The sequence below is a fragment of the Rutidosis leptorrhynchoides genome, chromosome 4, assembly GCF_046630445.1.
Source record: "Rutidosis leptorrhynchoides isolate AG116_Rl617_1_P2 chromosome 4, CSIRO_AGI_Rlap_v1, whole genome shotgun sequence".
NCBI classification, from domain to species: Eukaryota; Viridiplantae; Streptophyta; class Magnoliopsida; order Asterales; family Asteraceae; genus Rutidosis; species Rutidosis leptorrhynchoides.
Genome location: NC_092336.1, coordinates 353232549 through 353252587, shown reverse-complemented (window position 1 = coordinate 353252587; position 20039 = coordinate 353232549). Strand labels below are relative to the sequence as shown.

The 20039-nt window shown below is 33.8% G+C and overlaps 1 protein-coding gene across 1 annotated transcript; it reads right to left on the bottom strand.

Moving 5' to 3' along the window:
• Positions 1 to 320: 320 nt before the first annotated feature.
• On the bottom strand, positions 321 to 16625 carry LOC139904594 (callose synthase 2-like). Its single transcript, XM_071886528.1, has 43 exons — positions 16418 to 16625; positions 15943 to 16181; positions 15695 to 15795; positions 15371 to 15489; positions 14838 to 14931; positions 14620 to 14730; positions 14427 to 14543; positions 14062 to 14154; positions 13891 to 13982; positions 13566 to 13692; positions 12731 to 12868; positions 12577 to 12653; positions 12312 to 12396; positions 11987 to 12109; positions 11762 to 11879; positions 11043 to 11377; positions 10508 to 10560; positions 10359 to 10419; positions 10152 to 10233; positions 9994 to 10043; positions 9560 to 9646; positions 9352 to 9486; positions 9172 to 9263; positions 8995 to 9079; positions 8181 to 8341; positions 7965 to 8088; positions 7289 to 7389; positions 7084 to 7210; positions 6783 to 6934; positions 6160 to 6269; positions 5952 to 6077; positions 5779 to 5847; positions 5491 to 5680; positions 5214 to 5370; positions 3849 to 3968; positions 3375 to 3490; positions 3057 to 3140; positions 2569 to 2681; positions 2251 to 2480; positions 1373 to 2167; positions 1215 to 1265; positions 859 to 1044; positions 321 to 735 (listed from the first exon to the last, which is right to left on the bottom strand). Exons 2-43 carry the CDS (start codon positions 16130 to 16132, stop codon positions 484 to 486), a joined length of 5829 nt encoding a protein of 1942 aa, XP_071742629.1. The 5' UTR covers positions 16133 to 16181; positions 16418 to 16625; the 3' UTR covers positions 321 to 483.
• Positions 16626 to 20039: the final 3414 nt, after the last annotated feature.

Below are 20039 nucleotides of genomic sequence, written 5' to 3'. Positions count from 1 at the left end.
AAAGCTAAAATCATCCCATACCCGACTCTAAACCCAACCCGAAAATACCGGGCTTCGGATTTCCCCATTGGGTACGAGTATTTCTACAAATCCAATGTGAGAAGCCTAATAATAACATTTAAACAGGTTCTTGGTGAACCCCCGGGAAGTTCTCGTGTTGCTCCCATTGTAAAAGGCTCAAAAACTATTAACGGTCTAAACTGGTTAGGCCCTACATCTCACTAATCCGGGTTAGCCCGAGCAGTGAAAATTTTATCTATTTACCCGTCAATCATGGGAAAACACGGTTATGCCGCATATCCGTGTAACTAGACTCAATACACAACAGAAGAACCTAAAATCAATATGCTTGTGAGCAAATAGCATCATCATCATCTATATATTATTCACACGTGTATCTTGTTGTCATTTTACATTCCATGTATGATGGTGATCACTAAACTTGTGATCAGTAAAGATAGGTATATACAATGACTGACAGTGTTACTCTTTGCTGTTGGAGGATTTGTCTTTCTTCTGTCCACCACCAAGAATACGAGAAATCTGCAGACCTCTACTGAAGGCTTGGTTGAATAACATACGTGTTTGAAATTCAGAAACAAACGGAAACCAGGCCAGAAACGCAACTGGAGTGAACAGCAATAACCCCATGATTATTTCATAGTATTGTGCTAAGGTTCTGATTGATGACCAAAATCCAGATTTTCTTAAAACTGGTCTGAATGCTTGCGCAATCTGATATATTAGATTAGATAGAGTGGATTAGATTAAATAACATCAACATAATGCTAATGTTAATAAACAATAGAAATACAAGTTAGTTGATGTAAACAGAAGAAGCAGAGATGGTAAGCTTACCAGTAGCATCCCCCAACCAGTAGGCAAAAACGCGAGAATGCATATAATTATATCCTTTAAAGTCATATGAGGTAGTGCAATCAAGATAATCAAAGTAGAAGCAAACGCAACAACGATTAAACCGTTGATCATTCGGAACAGAAGCTGATAGTCAGCACTAAGAGTTTTTCTCCAATATGACATGGCCTGAAAGCGAATACAAAAAGTCATCCGGATTTAGTATTTTTATAATTTAAACCGAGAGTAACACACAACAATTCTCTGTAACAGTTTCGATTTCTTATGGTAAGTTTAATGCTAAGTTAATAATTAACAAATAACATTAAAATATTAGGTGGCATATACAGTATACACACCTTCATTACTAGTAATGCTGCAATTATAACAAGCCATGAAATTCCATAAACCTGCAATGAAGTAGCGAACATTACAGTATTTGATACGAGTTTAGTGCTATTCAATATTAGACGTTTATTAAAAAAACAAGCAGAGACAATAAGAAAGATGAAAGTACCATAAAACTTTTGCTATCTGTTAAGCTGAGATGATACACGAGACCAAATTGAAAAATAAAGAACCGAACCGCCAACAAAGCTTCGGTAATGGTACCGCGTACCCCAGAAGATATGAGATGCTCTTGTTCTTTTTCCCACCATGACTCCCAACTTTTATCAACCGAAACACCGATTCCTCCACGGTTACTTATCCACTTGCTCCAGTCGGTCCAATCATCAACAATCTTTTGCCACTCGAACCCTGACGGATTAAAAAGAAACGGGGCAAAAAGCCATGATCCCACCATAAACCACATGGATATCGTAATCAAAATATATGCAAGTGAACCTCTATACGATTGAGCGAATATTTCGTATACAACAAGTAAGATCAAAAGCTCGATTCCTTTGACAAAATGACTCCGGGAGTAAAGTCGATAATTCTCGGCAAACTTGGCATGAAACACAACGAATCCACGGCCAGTAGCTCGATATTGTGCACCCCCATGAAGTAAAGTTCTTCCATAATAATGTGTTTTTGTTCCAAGTGAGAAAGTAAAAAATACCGAAGCTAATTGTAGTTGCATGAGCACAAAATCGGTAAATGCTCGGTTAAACCCTCGTTCGAGACCTATTTCCATCATCATTGGAAGGGCCATAAGAAAACCGATTTGAACAAAAGATTGAGACGCAAGGGCTACTTGAAGAGGTTTATCGTTCACGGTTTGCCTATTTGTACTTAACTCTTTCTCTAGTCCACTTAGAACAAGATAAAGTCGTCCATAGAGAAACACGTATACAATAAGCACGGTGAGCTGCCATTAAACATAAGTTAATGGTCAGACTACTATCGACTATGAAAATTAAGAAGAAAAAAAATGTATATTTGGTATCTTACCAGTGTATTAAAATAGAATCCTACGGTAGTGAAGTAGCATGAGAGCATGCGAAAGAAATCGAAACGGTGCCCAAGCCTGTATATATCACGACTCATTGTTTGTTCACCGTTTCCGTTTGCTATTTTTGCTTCAAACAAAGAGATTTGGTTAAGACCAACGTCTCTTCCTTTACCAACTTGTATGTATTCATGATGTGTAACGTTTCCTCCACGTAATGTAGAATTGAAACCTGAAAAAAAAAATTGTAAATATATAAATTAAGTTATAGTGAAGTACAAATGAAATATATTAAAAGTATCTTTGTAACAAAGACGCACCTGCAAAGATATCCTCGCTCAGGTTAACGATTTTGGAAGCCTTGCTGACTCCTCCTCTAGTCAAGTGAAATAGTCTTTCAAACACATCAGGATGCCCGTAATGAAATCTAACTCTGTATGAACAAGAATACATGAACCACATAAGTACGTGACGAAATGAGAGAAAAATGATACATAAAATAAAATGTTAAAGTTAACAAAGATTCCCACCTTTTTTATAAGGTGTAAATCTACAGATTTTCGAGGAAGGGAGTAACTCTATTTTGCACTGAATTGTTGTTCCTTACCAATGAATTATGCCACTTAAAATTGTATAAATTAAGTTAATATTTCACTTAATATTGTTAATACTATGAAATAGGAAAATTATATCATTTAAACCACAAAATATTTGTGAAAAATGTAGATCGTTTTGACACTTGAAATGGGCTAGAGCTAAATATTTAATAACATGAATATCAGTAAGACGAGATGATCGGAAAGCTTACTTTAACGGGTTAGCCAACAATCTCTGCCCAATAGTAACAAAACTTGTCTCTTGCATTGACATGAACCACGCAAGGGAAGAAACACTGAAAACATACATCATATTAAGAAAGGTTAATAACCACAAAGTAGACTAAATCATTAATGTACATAAGTTACTTCAGAAATTTGTACAAAATTTTAAAGATTCTTAGTAAACTACGTTTCAAGTCAAATACTGAAATTGTTTTATTGATCGAATATATATAATAAATGTGACATATATTAATAATAATAATAATAATACAATAATAGCGAGAGGCTAATGGGTGGATACAGACCTGCCAGTAAATATATGCTCCCTAAGGCCAAGTATGGTTGGTGTGCGGACACCATGTGTGACAAGGAACTCTTGGAGCAAATTTCTCATTTTGAAGGCTTCTTCCATGTAGTTGTCCTGTTGATATGATGTAACATCCCCAAATCCAACTATTAGTATAACTTAACTATCATATTCAAATTAAATGATAACAAGGTTTTATTGTTTTGAAATGTGGTAAACTTTAAACTTTTTACTGTTGTGTTTGGCGAACTTTCGGAAGTTCTATTGTATGTAATGAAGTTCTAAACACGTCCATTGGACTTACCAAAAAATGTCCTTTTATGTATCAAATACAGCAAATATGCATACGGTAGACGCTTTTGGATCATTATTACATAGAATAGTAAGTTTCAAAGTTCGGCTCATACAAGAGTAAAAGGTGTAAAGTTTAATTGTCAGAACGTAGCATAGAAAACCCAGCAAAAAAACGTACTTGGTTCATATCTATTGTTTGCAGGCCCTCTCCACGTGTAAAAATTATTGCATGGTTTTGGTTTTCTGGCTTTCCCTCGCCCAATATGGCTTTTCCAGGAAGTTTTATACGATATATAACCTGAACAAACCAACAAAAAGCGTAAGTATCAAAACCATGGTTGCTGAACTCCGAATTACTCGTCGAGTACTCGGTTTCTGGAGAGCTCTGAGTCAAGTAATCAAACACGGTCAAACTTGGTCAGACTTGGTCAATCTCGGCCAAAACTTGGGATCACTCAGACAATTGGGGCAAAACTCGGTCACGGTCAAACTTGGTCAGACTTGGTCAATCTCAGCCAAAACTTGGGATCACTCGGACAATTGGGGCAAAACTCGGTCACAGTCAAACTCGGTCAATATCCGAAGAACTCACCGAGTACTCCCTTAGTAGCAAGATTTGTAAGCCTGATCAAGACTTTACTTTACATAAAGTAGTCAAATAAAAACTGTAAATTTCGTTTTTTATTCTGACTATACTACAAAATCCTACCTTAGTCCGCTACTAGTTGCTTAATGTAAGTTTGTTATTATTGTAGATCATAATAATAATAACCATTTATTTTTACAACAATAAGGTGGGCTTTCTTTACTTAGCAATTAGTAATCACCTTTTAGCCTAGTTATTTCACTCTTCTAAAGCATTAAACAATCTAACCTTAACTTTTTTACCCAATGTGTTTAACAATATTACAATTGTTGTTATGTATAGCAAGCATAGCAATTCATGATGCTGATTCTGAACTATTTTGATCTATAATCATCGATTATATGTAGTATCGTATTTCTTGTGAAGATTGAAATAAATGCACATAGAATAATATCTGAACTGAAACTTGTTTGCAATAACAACTACAACTTTCCCCTGAGATGGTAAATTAACAAAACTATTAACAATTTAAAAGGATGTCCTAAGACAAAGGAGATATATAGCAACTTTATATGAAGGTTCTACGGTGACAATTTTAATCCAGATGCGTAGTGAAGGATCAATCTGATTATGTTAGGTCTCTAATGGTTCAAAAGGTAAAACAGAAACATAGATAAAAAAGAAACGGGCCAAATAAATGAGGTGGGTTGAAAGTAGCCCAAATAGTGTGGTAATGCAATCCTCCTTAGAACACATTTTGATTCAAAAAGTTGATAATTACCGAAATAAATAATGGTCAAATTTGACAAAACCTGAACCATACAAAAAAAAAATATAGTTTTGACTACCCATTACCTATAGCACTCGTTTCTTTTAACCATTAAGAAGTTCCAACAACCAAACAAATCTTTGTCATGTATTAATTGAGTCATTACAGGGGGAAAATGGAGCTTATACCTGATCTTGGTTTTGAACTGGGTCTGAGGAGTCACCAGACTTAGGCACAGCTTTCACAAGAACTGAATAATATGAAACGCGGTCAACCACCTTTTTCAACTTTTCATCACTCGTTTCTTCAACCTCATCAATATATGCAACACGAAGAGAAGGATACCTGTTCATGAATGTAAAAGATGTTCAGAAAACATGCTAGTATAGACAATAACACATACTTTCTACCTTACAATAAATAATACAAAGAAAACAAATTTAAAAACTTTTTGAAAGAAACTACGTTGTCATGAGCCTCAGAATGTCATGGGCACGAGCATCCGCAGATCGTTTTTGAATGCCATATTGTTGGCAAGATACCACATACGAGAACTTCATATCAACCACTGCCTGACATTGTGTCATTAACGATCTTTCATTGCTTAAATATTCTTCGGTATTAGATGCAGCAGCCTTGTAACCTTTCATCAACTCTGCAAACAAGAAGCATATCTATACATGTTAATATAATTATAATTATATAATATATAATGAAGAAAACAATAGAAGAATGTGCACTTCTTATACATACCTTCATCTTTTGCCATGTCAAGGAAAGCCTGAAGTTCCAAAGCTTGCCGATAATACATCATACCTCGTACTATTTCATGTTTTTAGTACATAAATAAACAAACAAAAAAAATCATACTTCAACAAAATAAAAAAAGTTAATGCAATGATCTCATCACTAGCTTAATCACTTACCGGTTTTAGTTAGTGTTTGACCTCTATATGATGCCCAATGGCGAAGCTGATCTTCCATATCCGGAAGACCTTTTAGTTCATCTTCATTTTTGCAATCTACTCGTTGAAGGAAATTGTCCCATTCATCTGTGTATCATATATTAACAACTCAGTATCGTAGCACCGATATATAACGAAAATTATAAGAGAACTAAGAAAACAAACTAGCCTGGGAAGATTTTCTGCAAATAAAAGAGGATCGAAACCCCGTCTTCATTTGGCCTTTCCAAGATTTCCATGGGGAAAAGGACATCCTCATTGTAGTACGGGGTAAGAACCCTTAAATAAAAATAAACAATATCCCAAAAAATCAGGTATTAGAATGATTAATTATTAACGTTAACTTTAAACCCAAGGACAAACTTATTCACGAGACATCTACTGATAACGAGCACTATTTATGTAGGACACACCATGTTATAATCTCTATTAATATTGTTATTGACCATTTAATTACTGAGTTTCGACCAAGTTTTGAATAACTTTGACCAATTTTGATCGTTATTAAGCCTGAGTAAGGCCTAAGTGTATCGGTCTAGGGCCGAGTAGCGAGAACTCGACTGCATAGGCGAGGTTTACTGCATTGTCTGGGACCCGAAAAGCGGAAGTGCTATCGGTACAAGAGAACAAAGGGCATATTGTGATTATATTGTTTGAAATAAAATTTCAGAATACTTTTAGAGTTATGTTTAGCGTTTAAAAAAAAAAAAAAAGAAACCACTATATGAATGGTCCATGGATCCGAAAAGGCACCAATAATGCATAACATTGATAAACCAGAAACAAACTTACGAGAAAGATATCATGTTTCGAACTTTAGGTGCCGGGGGCATGTCCATAAACAATGAATTTGAGAAGAAAGAGATGCGCCTTCTGGCTTCTATGTTTGATGGCACATCCATAGCAGATTCCTTTTCGGTGAGCAACAGATGAAGCCTTCTTATCTAATGGCAATGAGAACATAATTTACATACGCATACACTTACATAACAAATATACATAAATTACATTTATTGCTAAAGCAGAATCTTGTTCGTTACCGATAGTGGAAGAATAATAGGGTAAAATTTGGGAGCAAAGAACATGAACATACTTTCTCTTTCCATGCTTCTGTTTCTCTTGTAACAGGAAAATTGAGAGATGCAAAGAACTTTTGATAATGTTTATCTTGCAGGCCTTCATTATTTCCATAAGAACCACCATGGCTCGGTTCTGTCAAACTGCAAGTAGAGAGTCAAATGAATTCCAATAATTAATGTTACTTTATTGAGAAGGCAAATGATGCTACTTCATTATACCTAGAAATCGGCTCGTTTACTATTATGTCTCTTGTCACTACTTCCAGCATGTTGAGTAACACAATGACAACTTCATCCTTGTCACTTTTGTCATTTTTTATCTGCAAAAAAACAAAGATATTGACTTAAAAGTCAACAATGATCACATTGAACAACAGTTGCTCTGACCAATTTCCATTTTGGGAGGTCCGCCAATGGGTCGGATTCAGGGCGGGTAACATGATCCCCATACCCGAAACCATATACCCAAACCAGCCTCAATTTCCATTGGGTATCTTATCGCAGATCCCCATTGGGACCCAAAGGTCCCTCAAACCAGACTCAATCCCCTTATCAGTACTCCCCAAAATCCGATTCAACTTTTTAATATCGTTATTGTTGATTTTTCTATTGCTAAAAGTCTCTTAAAAAGTATATGATGATATGTAATAATATATAGAAATACATAGAATTATTTCTACTGAACTAAAACAAATAATAAAATAAAAGTATACATAAACATACATAAAAGGTAGAAATGATCAATTACATATGGAATATAACATATACACTAACATTAAATTTAAATATTTATATAATTTTCAAGTGGGGCCGGATGGGGCCGGACAGGGCGGGGATGTTGTGCAGAAATACTATACCGGTGTTCCCATTATTTGAATGAAAGAAGCATATTTACCAAAAACTCAATAAGCTTAACAAAATTAACAGTGAGGCTAGACAGTTCACTCATATCAAACTCGCTTAATACATCTCCCTTCTCTATATGATCATCAACTATCGCAAATATCTCGGTCAGGACACTGAGAAAAAAGTCAAACCACATTTAATAACTAGATAGTAAAATACGAGTAATATCAATCTGGTAAATGATTCTGATTAGAGATTTACGTACGCCTTCTCTCGATCCCCTAAAACCAAAAACATCATTATATTTTTGCACGAGGCATAGCATTCGCGAACTGCATAAACCATATAACCGTCAGACGCGAGCCTCTTTTGCAGTTCAGAATCCCTTCCACTACTATCTTTTGCCATATCCAATGCTATAGGAAGCTGTAAAATAACAGTCAAATAAGTCATTAGCCACACAAGAGATGGCTATTTCAACCAATTTACTTATGAATCGTTCAATCTATGATAAGTTTTATGTCTAACGGTAAAAAAATAATTAGCTTAAAAGGAAATGGGCCAAAGGTGTTGAAATTCTACCAAGTGTAACTTCATGAATTGCAATTCATTAAACATTTTATTTAAAAAAAATGAAAAGAACAAAAAAAAAAAAAATATGAGACAATCAATCTTCTACCCTAGAATAAAATGAATTGTTTCACGACTTAAGGGCAGAAGAGACTTTTAATATCAAAACATGAGGTTATAACTACCATAGGGCCATTGGCCTAACGGTATCGAGGTGACTCCTTCAACCTTAGGTTGGGGGTTCGAGTCCCGTGGTGGGCATGTTTAAATTCGTGTATGGGTGTGTGTGTTTGCCTTTCAAAAAAAAAAAACATGAGGTTATAACTAATAAGAATTAATAAGATAAAATAAATTTCCGACAAATGTGTTTCGGGTGAACCCGGCACATCTAGTCCAATATCAAAAGTTATATGTTAGACCCAATCCGCGAAAATCGAGACCGCCCACTTTGCCACCTCCAATATGTCCATAAAGAGTCAAGAATAAACATTATTTCATATGTAAGAAACCTTGCTGGCAAGTAAAAAAGGAGGCCACTGAATGAGATCCAAATCACGGTCTGCCCAATATGGCATGAGTAATAGGTCCATTTCCCTGATAACCGTCATAAAACATGTGGAGAAATCAGCACAAACAAATAAAAGAAGATTTTGAAGATATATGTATTGAACCATCATTCATCATACCGATTATTTATTAAATCCTCATCCCTGAAACTTGTAATTATTTTGTTCCACATCTGAGCAAACCTTGCTGCATCCTCTTTCTTAGATGTAACCTGAAATAGATAACCAAATACATAAATACCAGAATATAAGCTGAAATCTTGTAATATGGATTACTAATGACAAAATAGGAAAGTAAACCTTTGTGAATCTGCGTGATAGGGTAGCCTTTAGTCCCTTTTTAGTCCTTTCACTTCTTTCAGCTGGAATTAAGTTACTGTTAAAAGCAAGTGGTAGTTGCTCAAACCGACTTCTCAACATGTCCAAAGTTCGTATCTGGAAAAAGAGAAACATTTGAGAAAGGAGCTTAAAGCATAAAATTCATGGAATCCAATGCCAGAGGACCAACCTCTCCAAGACGTCGAAACGCGCCATAGAAACCACCGAATAATGTGGAAAAGATGGCATACCAAATTTGAGTATCCATGAAATACACCTGGGGGGAAAATAAAGAAAAGAAATATTCAATTTGCATACTTAATAGACACTTGTTGTAGAGGAGGAAATACAGGCGGGCCGGGCAGGATGAGTAACGGGCCAAAACAGGTTCGAGCACATTTTGTCTTTTACTTCTGATTTAATAAGTACAATATGCTAAATATGATTACAAAAATTGTATACTTATAATTCACGTCGATAACTATATATACTTGGACATGTATACATTTTACCCATTTGGCTATCTAAAATGAAAGATAACCCAAATCGACCCTTTAGCCTAAAATTGGGTAGAACTGAAATTATTTAGTTTGTAAAATAGAAGTGTTTAAATGTATAACATACAAGAATAATAGGAGCCCAAACTGCAATAACGACACCGATATTGTTTCGAGCTGAAAAAATGAAAGAACAATGTCAAGTCAACGTCACTATATGGCGTAACTTACGAACTTATATACATAACTTATGAACTTATATACAGAGCTTCCAAGCTTTATTACCTTGAGGAAAGAACTCGTGCCACTGGTAACGGTTTACATGAACACTCATAATACCTTTTGTTGGACCCACTAAAGGCTTTATCTGCAATTGACGTTCCACAAGTTATTTGGAAAAGCAGTTTCAAAAATTGTATTTTATTTACAAGCATGAAATAATCATTAGGTTAAAAGCATTAAAAATTGACACTAGCGAAAGAAGACTAGCACCTCTAAATAGAAGCTGAAAGCTAACTTCGCCACTATAAGGACAACCCAGAAGAATGTATATCTGAAACACAACATTTAATGTTACGCATATATCGAAAAACAACCAAGTAAACTAATAGTCACAAGTTGTTTAATTAAGAATGTCCTACTTAATGAGGGAAAGAGGATCCTCGTGCATTCCCCTACCGACGTAGAGTGGAAGCTGCAAATTTTCATATAGCATCATAAATATATACTAAATTACAACTCGATAAACGTAAATTTCTCTATCTAAGAAACATAACCTTAGGCTTGTAATAGTTAGCAAAACAGGGAGGTCGGGTACAAGCTTAAAATATATAAATTGATGCAAGGCTGCAAAAATCGCTACTCCCCAGTACTCGGTCGGAACATTTTTAAGGAGTACTCGGCAACTATGCGAATACTCAGATGTTGACCAAGTTGACTTTGACCGAGTTTGACTGAGTTTTGACCAATTTTGACCGACTTTCTAAGTAATCCCAAGTTATGGCCTAGTTTTGACCGATTTTCCTAGTACTCCCGAGTTTTCGTTGAATTTGACCGAGTTTGACCAAGTTTGATCGAGTACTTGCCGAGTACTCTCCGAGTTACAAAAACCGAGTACTCGGCGAGTAATTCCGAGTTTTGCGTACAAGACATAAATTGACAAAAGGTTTCATGTACCTGTGACCACCACATAATGAACCTCACTATTCTGTAATCCGATCGTTCAAGATATCGACGGAGAAAAGGTAGGAGGAACAATAACGCAGAAAGCATGTTTGGAGCCAAGTAAACAAGAATCGCAAAAATGAATAGAGACGAGGAACTTGTTCCTTTGCCTAACCAGTTTTTCATGGTCTCTCCAAATCCTGAAGGGTTGTCCAAACTATAAGAATACGTAACCGGTAACACTATAACCCAAGCAGCTGCAGTAACCGTCTTCAAAACGTAACGAAGCTTCACATGAAATGGCATGCTGAACCTTGCTTTCCACATCATCACCAGATCAATGATAGCTGAAATTATCGGATTTGCATATCACTTTACCATTATATAAATTTTAAGAACCTTTTTGTGTGGAATATCTTCTTTAGTTCATAATTTTGATGTGATATATATATATATATAAATGAGTTTGTTGTTTTAAAATGTATTAAAGTTTACACAGTCTACTACTGTATGTGGTGAACTATGAAAATTAATGCAAGTATATTAATTCTAAAAACATCTATCGTTGGCATTTTACTGACTATTGAATGTACAGTGTATCAAGAAAACAACTTTTGTATGTAGCAAAAAACATAGAAATATATGTTTTAGTACTTGAATCTTCTGTTTGAATTACATAGGCCAGATTTTATACCTAAAAAGAGTAAAAAGTGGACATTCGTGTGAAATACCTTGTGCAAGCTTCAAAATGGCTGCTGTGATGAAGATGCTCAACACTTTAGTGAATACTTTTCCATCAAAGATGGAACCCAGATTACCAGATCCGTTCCATGCTATAATAATCATTGCCTTGAATTGAGGGTTTAGTTTAGTCACCATGAAAAAAAAATAATCAATAAGACGAAGTTGTACAAAATAAAACAATACGACACCAATGAAATAAGAAGATTATCAACCTGTAAACATAATATGAAGAAGCTCCACATCCTATCAAAACTCCTAAATATATGCCAATATGAATCTATTTCAACAAAATTAATCTTTCCTATCCAACGACCCCTAGTAGCTGGTTTATCCCCCTGAAAATAATAAATATTTCGAATATTATCGATATAAATATATAAGAACTATGATATGTGTCTACCAATCAAGATGATTGAACGAAATATTTCTTATTTGTATGCAGTCAAGATTGAGGTTGAGGAGACGATAAAACGTATATCAGTTGTATAAAGGAACCATAAAAGAAGGGAAGTTGTCCAAAAGCGATGTAATACTCACATCATTATCTCTAACTTCATCGGGCACATGAAAGAAATCAGCATCAGCACGCATTGGCCATCCTATACGGAAGCAGTCCACTGACCTACAAGGTTATATTAAATATATATATATATATATATATATATATATATATATATATATATATATATATATATATTAATATATTGGAATAATAACACGAATCAACCAATGGAATTGGGTTAAAAGGGCCACTGAAAATTAAAAGAATGTGACAGTAGACGGGTAAGAAATTGTGCCATACCAAAAGTACTCATTTAGGTCATCATAATTTCTCCATGTAGAATGTTTTGTCTTCCCCCCTTTGCTTTTTTGAGCTTCCTGTTTTGGGAACGATAATGGGATTAATACTTGTAATTTACAACATTATTGACAAGTGTTGACCAAATTCGATATACCTTTGCGATTGTATTGTAGATAGGAGTCACGACTTTCTTCAAGAATGCTTCCTTTTCACCCCCATATGCAGGCTTAATATTTTCACCGGTCACAGAACTCACACTACCAGCTAGCATACCGTAAAGTTCAAATGCCATCTGGAAACCAAGAAAATTTCAGCTTGAATCGTACTAACAGGTTCAAATTAATATTGTAATAAAATAATATTGCTTTTGTAATCATAACTAATACATTTATTTATAATCTATAGAATACTGGTAAAAGGGACAATAAGTGTCTAGGATGAACTCGACCCACCCAGTTTCAACCTACACTACAAAAGACCCGTTTTTACCCAAACTCAACCATGGACAAAAATTGCAACCTCATTCATACTTTTTCCTACAATTGCAAAATTCTTTTTTCCTGGTTGACATCCTCCAAAAGTCTATTTAAATGCAAACAACTTTCTAAATCCGTTTTATTAACAGATGAAGTTTATTATAGTAATAATATAGTCTTTGTAATAATACATAGTACTTCTGTACTTCTATAGTTATAGAATTATGTAAAAGGAACAAAAGAATCTATGGCTGAACCCGCCCATAATTTCAACCTGTACTAAAAAAGACCATTTTCAACCATAACCTGTTTTGGTATATAAACGAACCCACCCATAATTTCAACCTCAATCATAATTTTCCTACAATTACAGAATTACTGTCCCTTTTGTAAAAGTTACTCATGAATCACCACATTTAAGCTCTTAGGAATTACTTTAAAACAAACTACATAAACAACATTAGAGAAATAGAAAGAAATAGTGAAATAGCATAATAGATTCATAATACATACGTGGTGATAGATGTAACAAAGACATTCGGGCATGAATCTCAAGTTTGCAGCTTCACCCCATATAAGAAGATACAAACCCATGTATAACAGTTTCCTTTGTTGCACTTCTTTTTGAATATTTGGGAACCTGTGAATGTCAAATATTAGACTCAAAACAAAATTCTTTTACATTTTATGTGATCCGTGTACAGGTATGCAGATTAAGGTTAAAATAATAGCATTGCAATTTTGAAACTAATGATATTATTCATCATGATATACAATACAATAATATATTACATGAGATCAATTAACCATGAAAATATCTCAAGGAAACTAGACTCACCAAAGACTATGTTTGCGACCAAGATATTCGCACCACTTTTGGTAATTTTTGAAAAGTTTATTCATAACTTCATCAACCGCAGCATCATCCAACTACGAATATAAAATGTCATCAGCAACAAATATTTATATGTGCACATATTAACTTCATGCCAAATTATGAGCATAATACCATAGGTTGTTGGCCAAGCTTAGGAAATTGTCGAATATGAATATTTGCCAATAGCAAGATCAAATGCTCCCTTTGATTTGAGACGTTATCTTTCTGCAATTTACACAAGTCAGAGTAAGACTTATTACATGTATTATGTAAAGAGAACAGGTCAAGTGAATAAAAATAGATTGTGTTAGTCAATAATTTTAAATTATTATTAAACAGATAGCTTTAGTATTCATAATCATTATTTTACATATTCATAAAACAGTTTGAATGGACAAAAAGAGCTCACAGGTCAACCCAAACCATCCAACTTCGACACAAGCTCAAAATGACCCGTTTCTACTCGACCCTCTTATGACCCAATACCCAACACGCACCTGAAAACCAAACATGGACTGCAGCCAATCCAAAATGTCTTCATCCACTTTCTTATTGTAGCCTTTTGGCCATGGCAGACCTCTTGTATTACGGAGAGCAGAGACAGAAGCTTGTATCTGAAAATCAAACAAGTGAAATACCATCATACGAAACAAATTAGAAATATTTTTTGAAAATTTTTCCGAAACGAACCTCTGGATATCTCATAATTGCTTGATTTTTACTGTCGGGATCAAGAGGAAGTATATTATAAGGAGCATACATCTCTGTCTTCTCCTGAACCTTAATCTGTGCCTCCAAAATCTGTAAATAATCATAAAAATGTATAATCAGGCACTAATGCATGTACATATATTAGTAAAACATTACTAAACAAGTTTCTTGGAGGAAGCGGAATATGGAATACAAACCTCATCTGCCACCTCAACAGATTCTGTGAGATTGACAGCCTTTAAAACCTCAAATAGAACAGCAGCAGTTTGGTAAGCTTTTGTAAGACGTGTACTGAGATTAAGATTGAATTTAAGCAATCAGAAAAAGGAAGAAAAAAAGTCAAAATACAAAACACTAGAGGTTGAAATTTAATCCATTTACTTATAAATGGGCTGATTTGGGTCATGCTACATATCAAAGGGATAAATTCATACGATTAGCTAGAAAGTGAACGAGCTGAAAGTCATTCAAACTGGATTACAAATGCACATTTTATTATAAGATTATAATTATATTATTAAAAGTATTGTGTGTTTTATTTAAGTATAAAAGAGATTTAAAAATTGTAAAAACATTTTGTAATTTTAGGGATAAAATGTATTTCAGACAACCCAGCCTGTTTTGAACTTGCCCAGAAAACTACATGTTTGACCCGATCCAATTTGACCTAAATCCCCTGACCAGACCCATGTTTCCACCTCCAGCAAAAACAACAATGAAAGATGATTACCGGTCAGCTTTATCAGCATTTTGCAAAGCTTGAATGTATTTCCCATAATAATGTCGATAAAAGCTCTGCATTTCTCGAGCATCACTCTTTGTTCGTCCTGCTAAAGTTGTTTCATCTTCCTACATAGCGTACACCATTGGAGTTCATAATTAACGCAAAAAATATTGTTTTAATCTATACTAAACATTTAACATAATATGAAGAAGAATAATAATGTTAATGTTTGTTTCGACTCTACTGGAGTACACCGATTAAATAATTGAAAACCCATCCATAAATTATTGCTTGATGAATTAGTAATACAAAATAACTATTAGTACATACCCTTTCGAGACGTTGAAGTAAGGCAGTCTTAAATTGACGAACACCACGGCCACTTGAGGTTGGATCTAGTCTATGCGCTTTCTCAAAGGCATAGAATCGACCTGATTATTTATGCAACAAAAATAACAATTAGTTCTTCCTACAAAACTAAAGCAATAACAACATATTGAGTCACCTCCAATTCTGATAAGTCTAATGAAATCGATGAACGTGACATATTAATTATTATTACAAATACAAAGACTTACAGAGATAAGCAACCCTAGGGTTGCTTGGTTCAACTTCATTAGCAACACGAAGAATAGGCGCAATTTCAACAAGTGATGATGGGACCACTTCACTATCCATCATCGCCTCACCGCCCAAATTACCAGCTGTCTGAGTCCGCAATAGCCGCCCTGGCTGCGGCTGACCCGACCCTTTTCGAGCATAAGCCATACTACTTTTTCTTTGTAATTCTACTACTCAACAACAAAGCTTAACCTCACTGTTGTACAAATAATCAATCATCATACTCATATTCATATATCATTATATGTAAATATTACAACTACAATTACAGGCAATCAGTAGACCTAATCATAACTAAACTAATTGATAAAGCAAAATTGAATCCAATTTTCATCAGAACAGTTGAAATTCAATTCAAGTATACTAATACTAATATTGATAAAATTACTGAAATAATAAAGATATGGACGATGATTACAACTATGAACTTACGAAAGTAATTGAAAGCTTTAAATTAAAATTAAAATTCCATATGAAACGAACTTCTGATCAAAAGTACTCCTTTTTTGATACTTACAAGAGTGTGTGTGTGTGTGTGTTTACGTGTGTGTTTGGATAAGGGGAAAAATTATTAGTAAAAACATAGAGACGCAACAGAGAAGCTGAAGTAGCTTGTTTGTGAAAGAAAGAAAGTGATGATGTTACATTAAACAAAAGGTTAATGACTTTACTAAATTATTATGATTATATATTGACTTTGCTACTAAATGCTAACACCACTAATCATAGATGCGTGATTTGTAATTTAAGGGAGGTAAATTTGAATTTTGTCACAACTACCCCCTGTATAATTTAAAAGGGCAGAGAGTATTTTTTTGTCATTTGATATTTGTTGCTCTCTCTAAACGTTATCATTGTTTTTATCATTGTCAATATTTTACTCATTGTGATATATGTTAATTAATAAACATATGTAAAAACTGAGTTATTTTGTTGACTATAGTACAGTGAAACCTCTATAAATTAATAATGTTGGGACCGGGATATTTTATTAATTTAGCGAGATATTATTATATCGATAAATTAATAAATTATCAATTTAGAAAATTGGCTTATATTTGTGAGCAAGTCTTAAATTAATTTATCGGCATTCAAAATTATCATGTCCGTTCACTTTACCTATATGAATAAAACATAAACAATGACCTTAAAAATTTTCATGTATGTACATTTACACATTAATGAACTTGTCAAGTTTAATGCATATTGAAATTTAAAAAAAAAAATTAGTATTTATTAATTTATAGTTTTGCTGGGACCAATATATTTATATTAGAAATTCAAAAAAATTATTATCTTATTATTTTATCGATTGGGGTCTAAATTTGTACTGGTCCCAAGTTGGGACTGGACAAATTATTAATTTTATCGAGGTTATTAATTTATCGAGTATTAAATTACAGAGGTTTTACTGTACTTACAAAAAATAATTAAAAGAATCTGGTAGTTGCAAAAATATTTAACAATGTACATGAACATGATATATATCGACTTGTCTGGTACTTTTTAGGAATGGGTCGACTTGTCTTACAATCTACATTTCTACATGATATTTATTTAATCTTTTTTCTTTTCTACATGAACATATATATATCGACGAACATATTTCACTTCAAATATCTAGATAGATTTACTTCAAAATTACAAACCTAACTAAAATCGAATTTGTATTCAATTCAGTTATGCTTAAAATCAAGATAACATAATCATAATCATATAATTAATTTCTTGTATTAATCTATCATTATCATTATCTTGGTTAAATGAAAATTATTTTGGTTTTAGTCACAACAAAACCGAATTATAATTAACTATATTAGTTATTTGGTCTTCGGTTTAACCAATTCGTCAAAGTAAAACCGAAAACCGTACTAAACACAAAATTCATTTTTACACCAAACTGAAAACCGAGTTTAAATTTGTTTGGTTTATTTTTTTCCGATTTGAATTTGACTGTCATTTTTGACAAAATATATCATGAACATCTATTGTTAGATAGTAATTAGAATTCAGTAAATTAAAATGAAACAAGAAATTTTGAATGGGCAAGGTTGAGCTATTGGGTCATTTCCTAGTATATAATATAATTAACCTCCAAAATAGGAAAATAAACACTATGTCTTTCTAAATATGCTCCAAAGTTTCATATTATTAGGTTTCATATGTTCTACATACTACTTAGCAAAAACCACATCGGTGCCATAAAATTAGAGATAAGAGATTTTTATAAAAACATTAAATTAAAATTGTTTGGGTATTGTAATTATAAGTGCACAATGCTAAAAAAAGAAAAGAAAAAAAAAAACCGTCCATTTTAATTGACGATGGCTAATTTAGGGGAAGTGATATTTACACAACTCATGTTTGTTATGTACACAACCATCATGCTTTACGGTGTTGTACTGTACAATATTGTAAAGCATAATGGTTGTGTACATAACAAAAAGTGGGTTATGTATATATCATTACCCCTAATTTAGTGCTTGAAACATTGATGGTCGGTTGTTATGTGAGGATTTTAACCCATATATTTTATTACTAAAATTGTACAGTTTTAAGTAAAAGAAAAATAAAAGATAATAGCAAAATGATAAATATGTTTGAAAGCACGTCATTTTCTTATATAAGTTTTTAGAATATAAGTGTCTCTTAAAAGAACTCTTTAAAAACTTGTAATCCATTGTTCCCATAATAAGTTTTTAGAATATAAGGTTACTTACACTGACTTTGAACAAGTTAATAAGTTCATTGATTCGCTTCCAGTGAAATGGAAATCGGTTACTGACCCTCTAAAGACAACTCAAACTTTGAAAAATTTTGATATGTCTTCTTTCTATGGCACTCTTTGGAACTATGATAAGGCAGAAGCTAAACTTGAGTTAAATCTTAAAGTAAATTTCAAATCTGCTCCCACTTCTTCAAAATCTTCTAAGGTTGAAGATTCTAGCAGCTTCCAATAGAAAAGCACAAAAATCTCTTCTAGCACAAAAACTTGCTGGCCCAAGAAGAGACAGCAGAATAAAGTGAGACTAGGTCTGCAACAAGTAATGACATTGATGATGTAGAAAACTTTGCTGAAGGTATGGCTATGATTGCTAGGTGGTTTAAAACTTATAATCGTAGCGAAATCAGCAGACCATATAAATTCAGTAAGAGGCCAGCAAAGGGTTATTCTAGCAAGTCTACTGCTACTCCTAAGTCAAAATGTTACAACTGTGGGAAGCTTGGCCACTTTGCATCTGAATGCATGTACAAAAAGCAATCCACTCAAGCTAACTCATTCTCCAAGGCAGAAAAGTACATGAATAAGTATAAGGCTATGAAGGCCCAAATGAAACGGCAAAGGCAAATAAGATGGAAAAGAAACAGAAAAGGTTTTGGTAGCTGAACATCATGATTAGGATGAGATCAGTTCATCATCTTCATCTTCAGACAATGATAGTGAAGAGAATTGAAATGGTTATACATCTGGTCAAAGGTTCTGTTTGATGGCCAAGGAAGTTGACGAGGAAAATAATATTAGTACATTCATGGCTGACATGAAGGAAGCTAATTCCAAAGTGGATTCTCCTCAATGGAAATCTCACATGCTGTATAAGGTAGAAATTTTCAAACATATATAGATGATGAAAAGGTCGAAATGTTTGACTATCTGAGAACTGATCTCAGCAGAGGCAGCAAACGTGAAGAAGAGTTGACAATGAAATTAAAGTTTTAAAAGAAAATGTTAAAGACAAATCTGTTAAAACTGAAACTTTAAATCATGAAATTCCTAATCTTGAAAATCAAAATTTTGCTCTTAGAGCTCTTCACGTAGAACCAACAAAGCCAAAGCCCAACTGGTTGAGCTTAAAAAGGTTGTAACCTCTTGGTGCACATCTGCTCGACGCACTACTAAGTTTGTCAATTAGCAGGTCCCCGCCCAAGTAGAAGCACTATTTGTTGGTGACTATGCTGCTGCTGCTGCTCAGTGTGTCAATGAGCAGACCTACTGTCACCCCACCACCATCCATGAAGGAGATAATGAAGAATGAAACAGACTCTAAGGAAACCA

Coding starts and splice junctions, on each gene's coding strand:
- LOC139904594 (XM_071886528.1), bottom strand. CDS start 16,132: ATGGCTTATGCTCGAAAAGGGTCGGGTCAGCCGCAGCCAGGGCGGCTA. Junction 6,935..7,083: donor CAGAAGCATGGAAAGAGAAA/GTATGTTCATGT, acceptor CATTGCCATTAG/ATAAGAAGGCTTCATCTGTT. Junction 3,491..3,848: donor AAACAATAGATATGAACCAA/GTACGTTTTTTT, acceptor TCATATCAACAG/GACAACTACATGGAAGAAGC.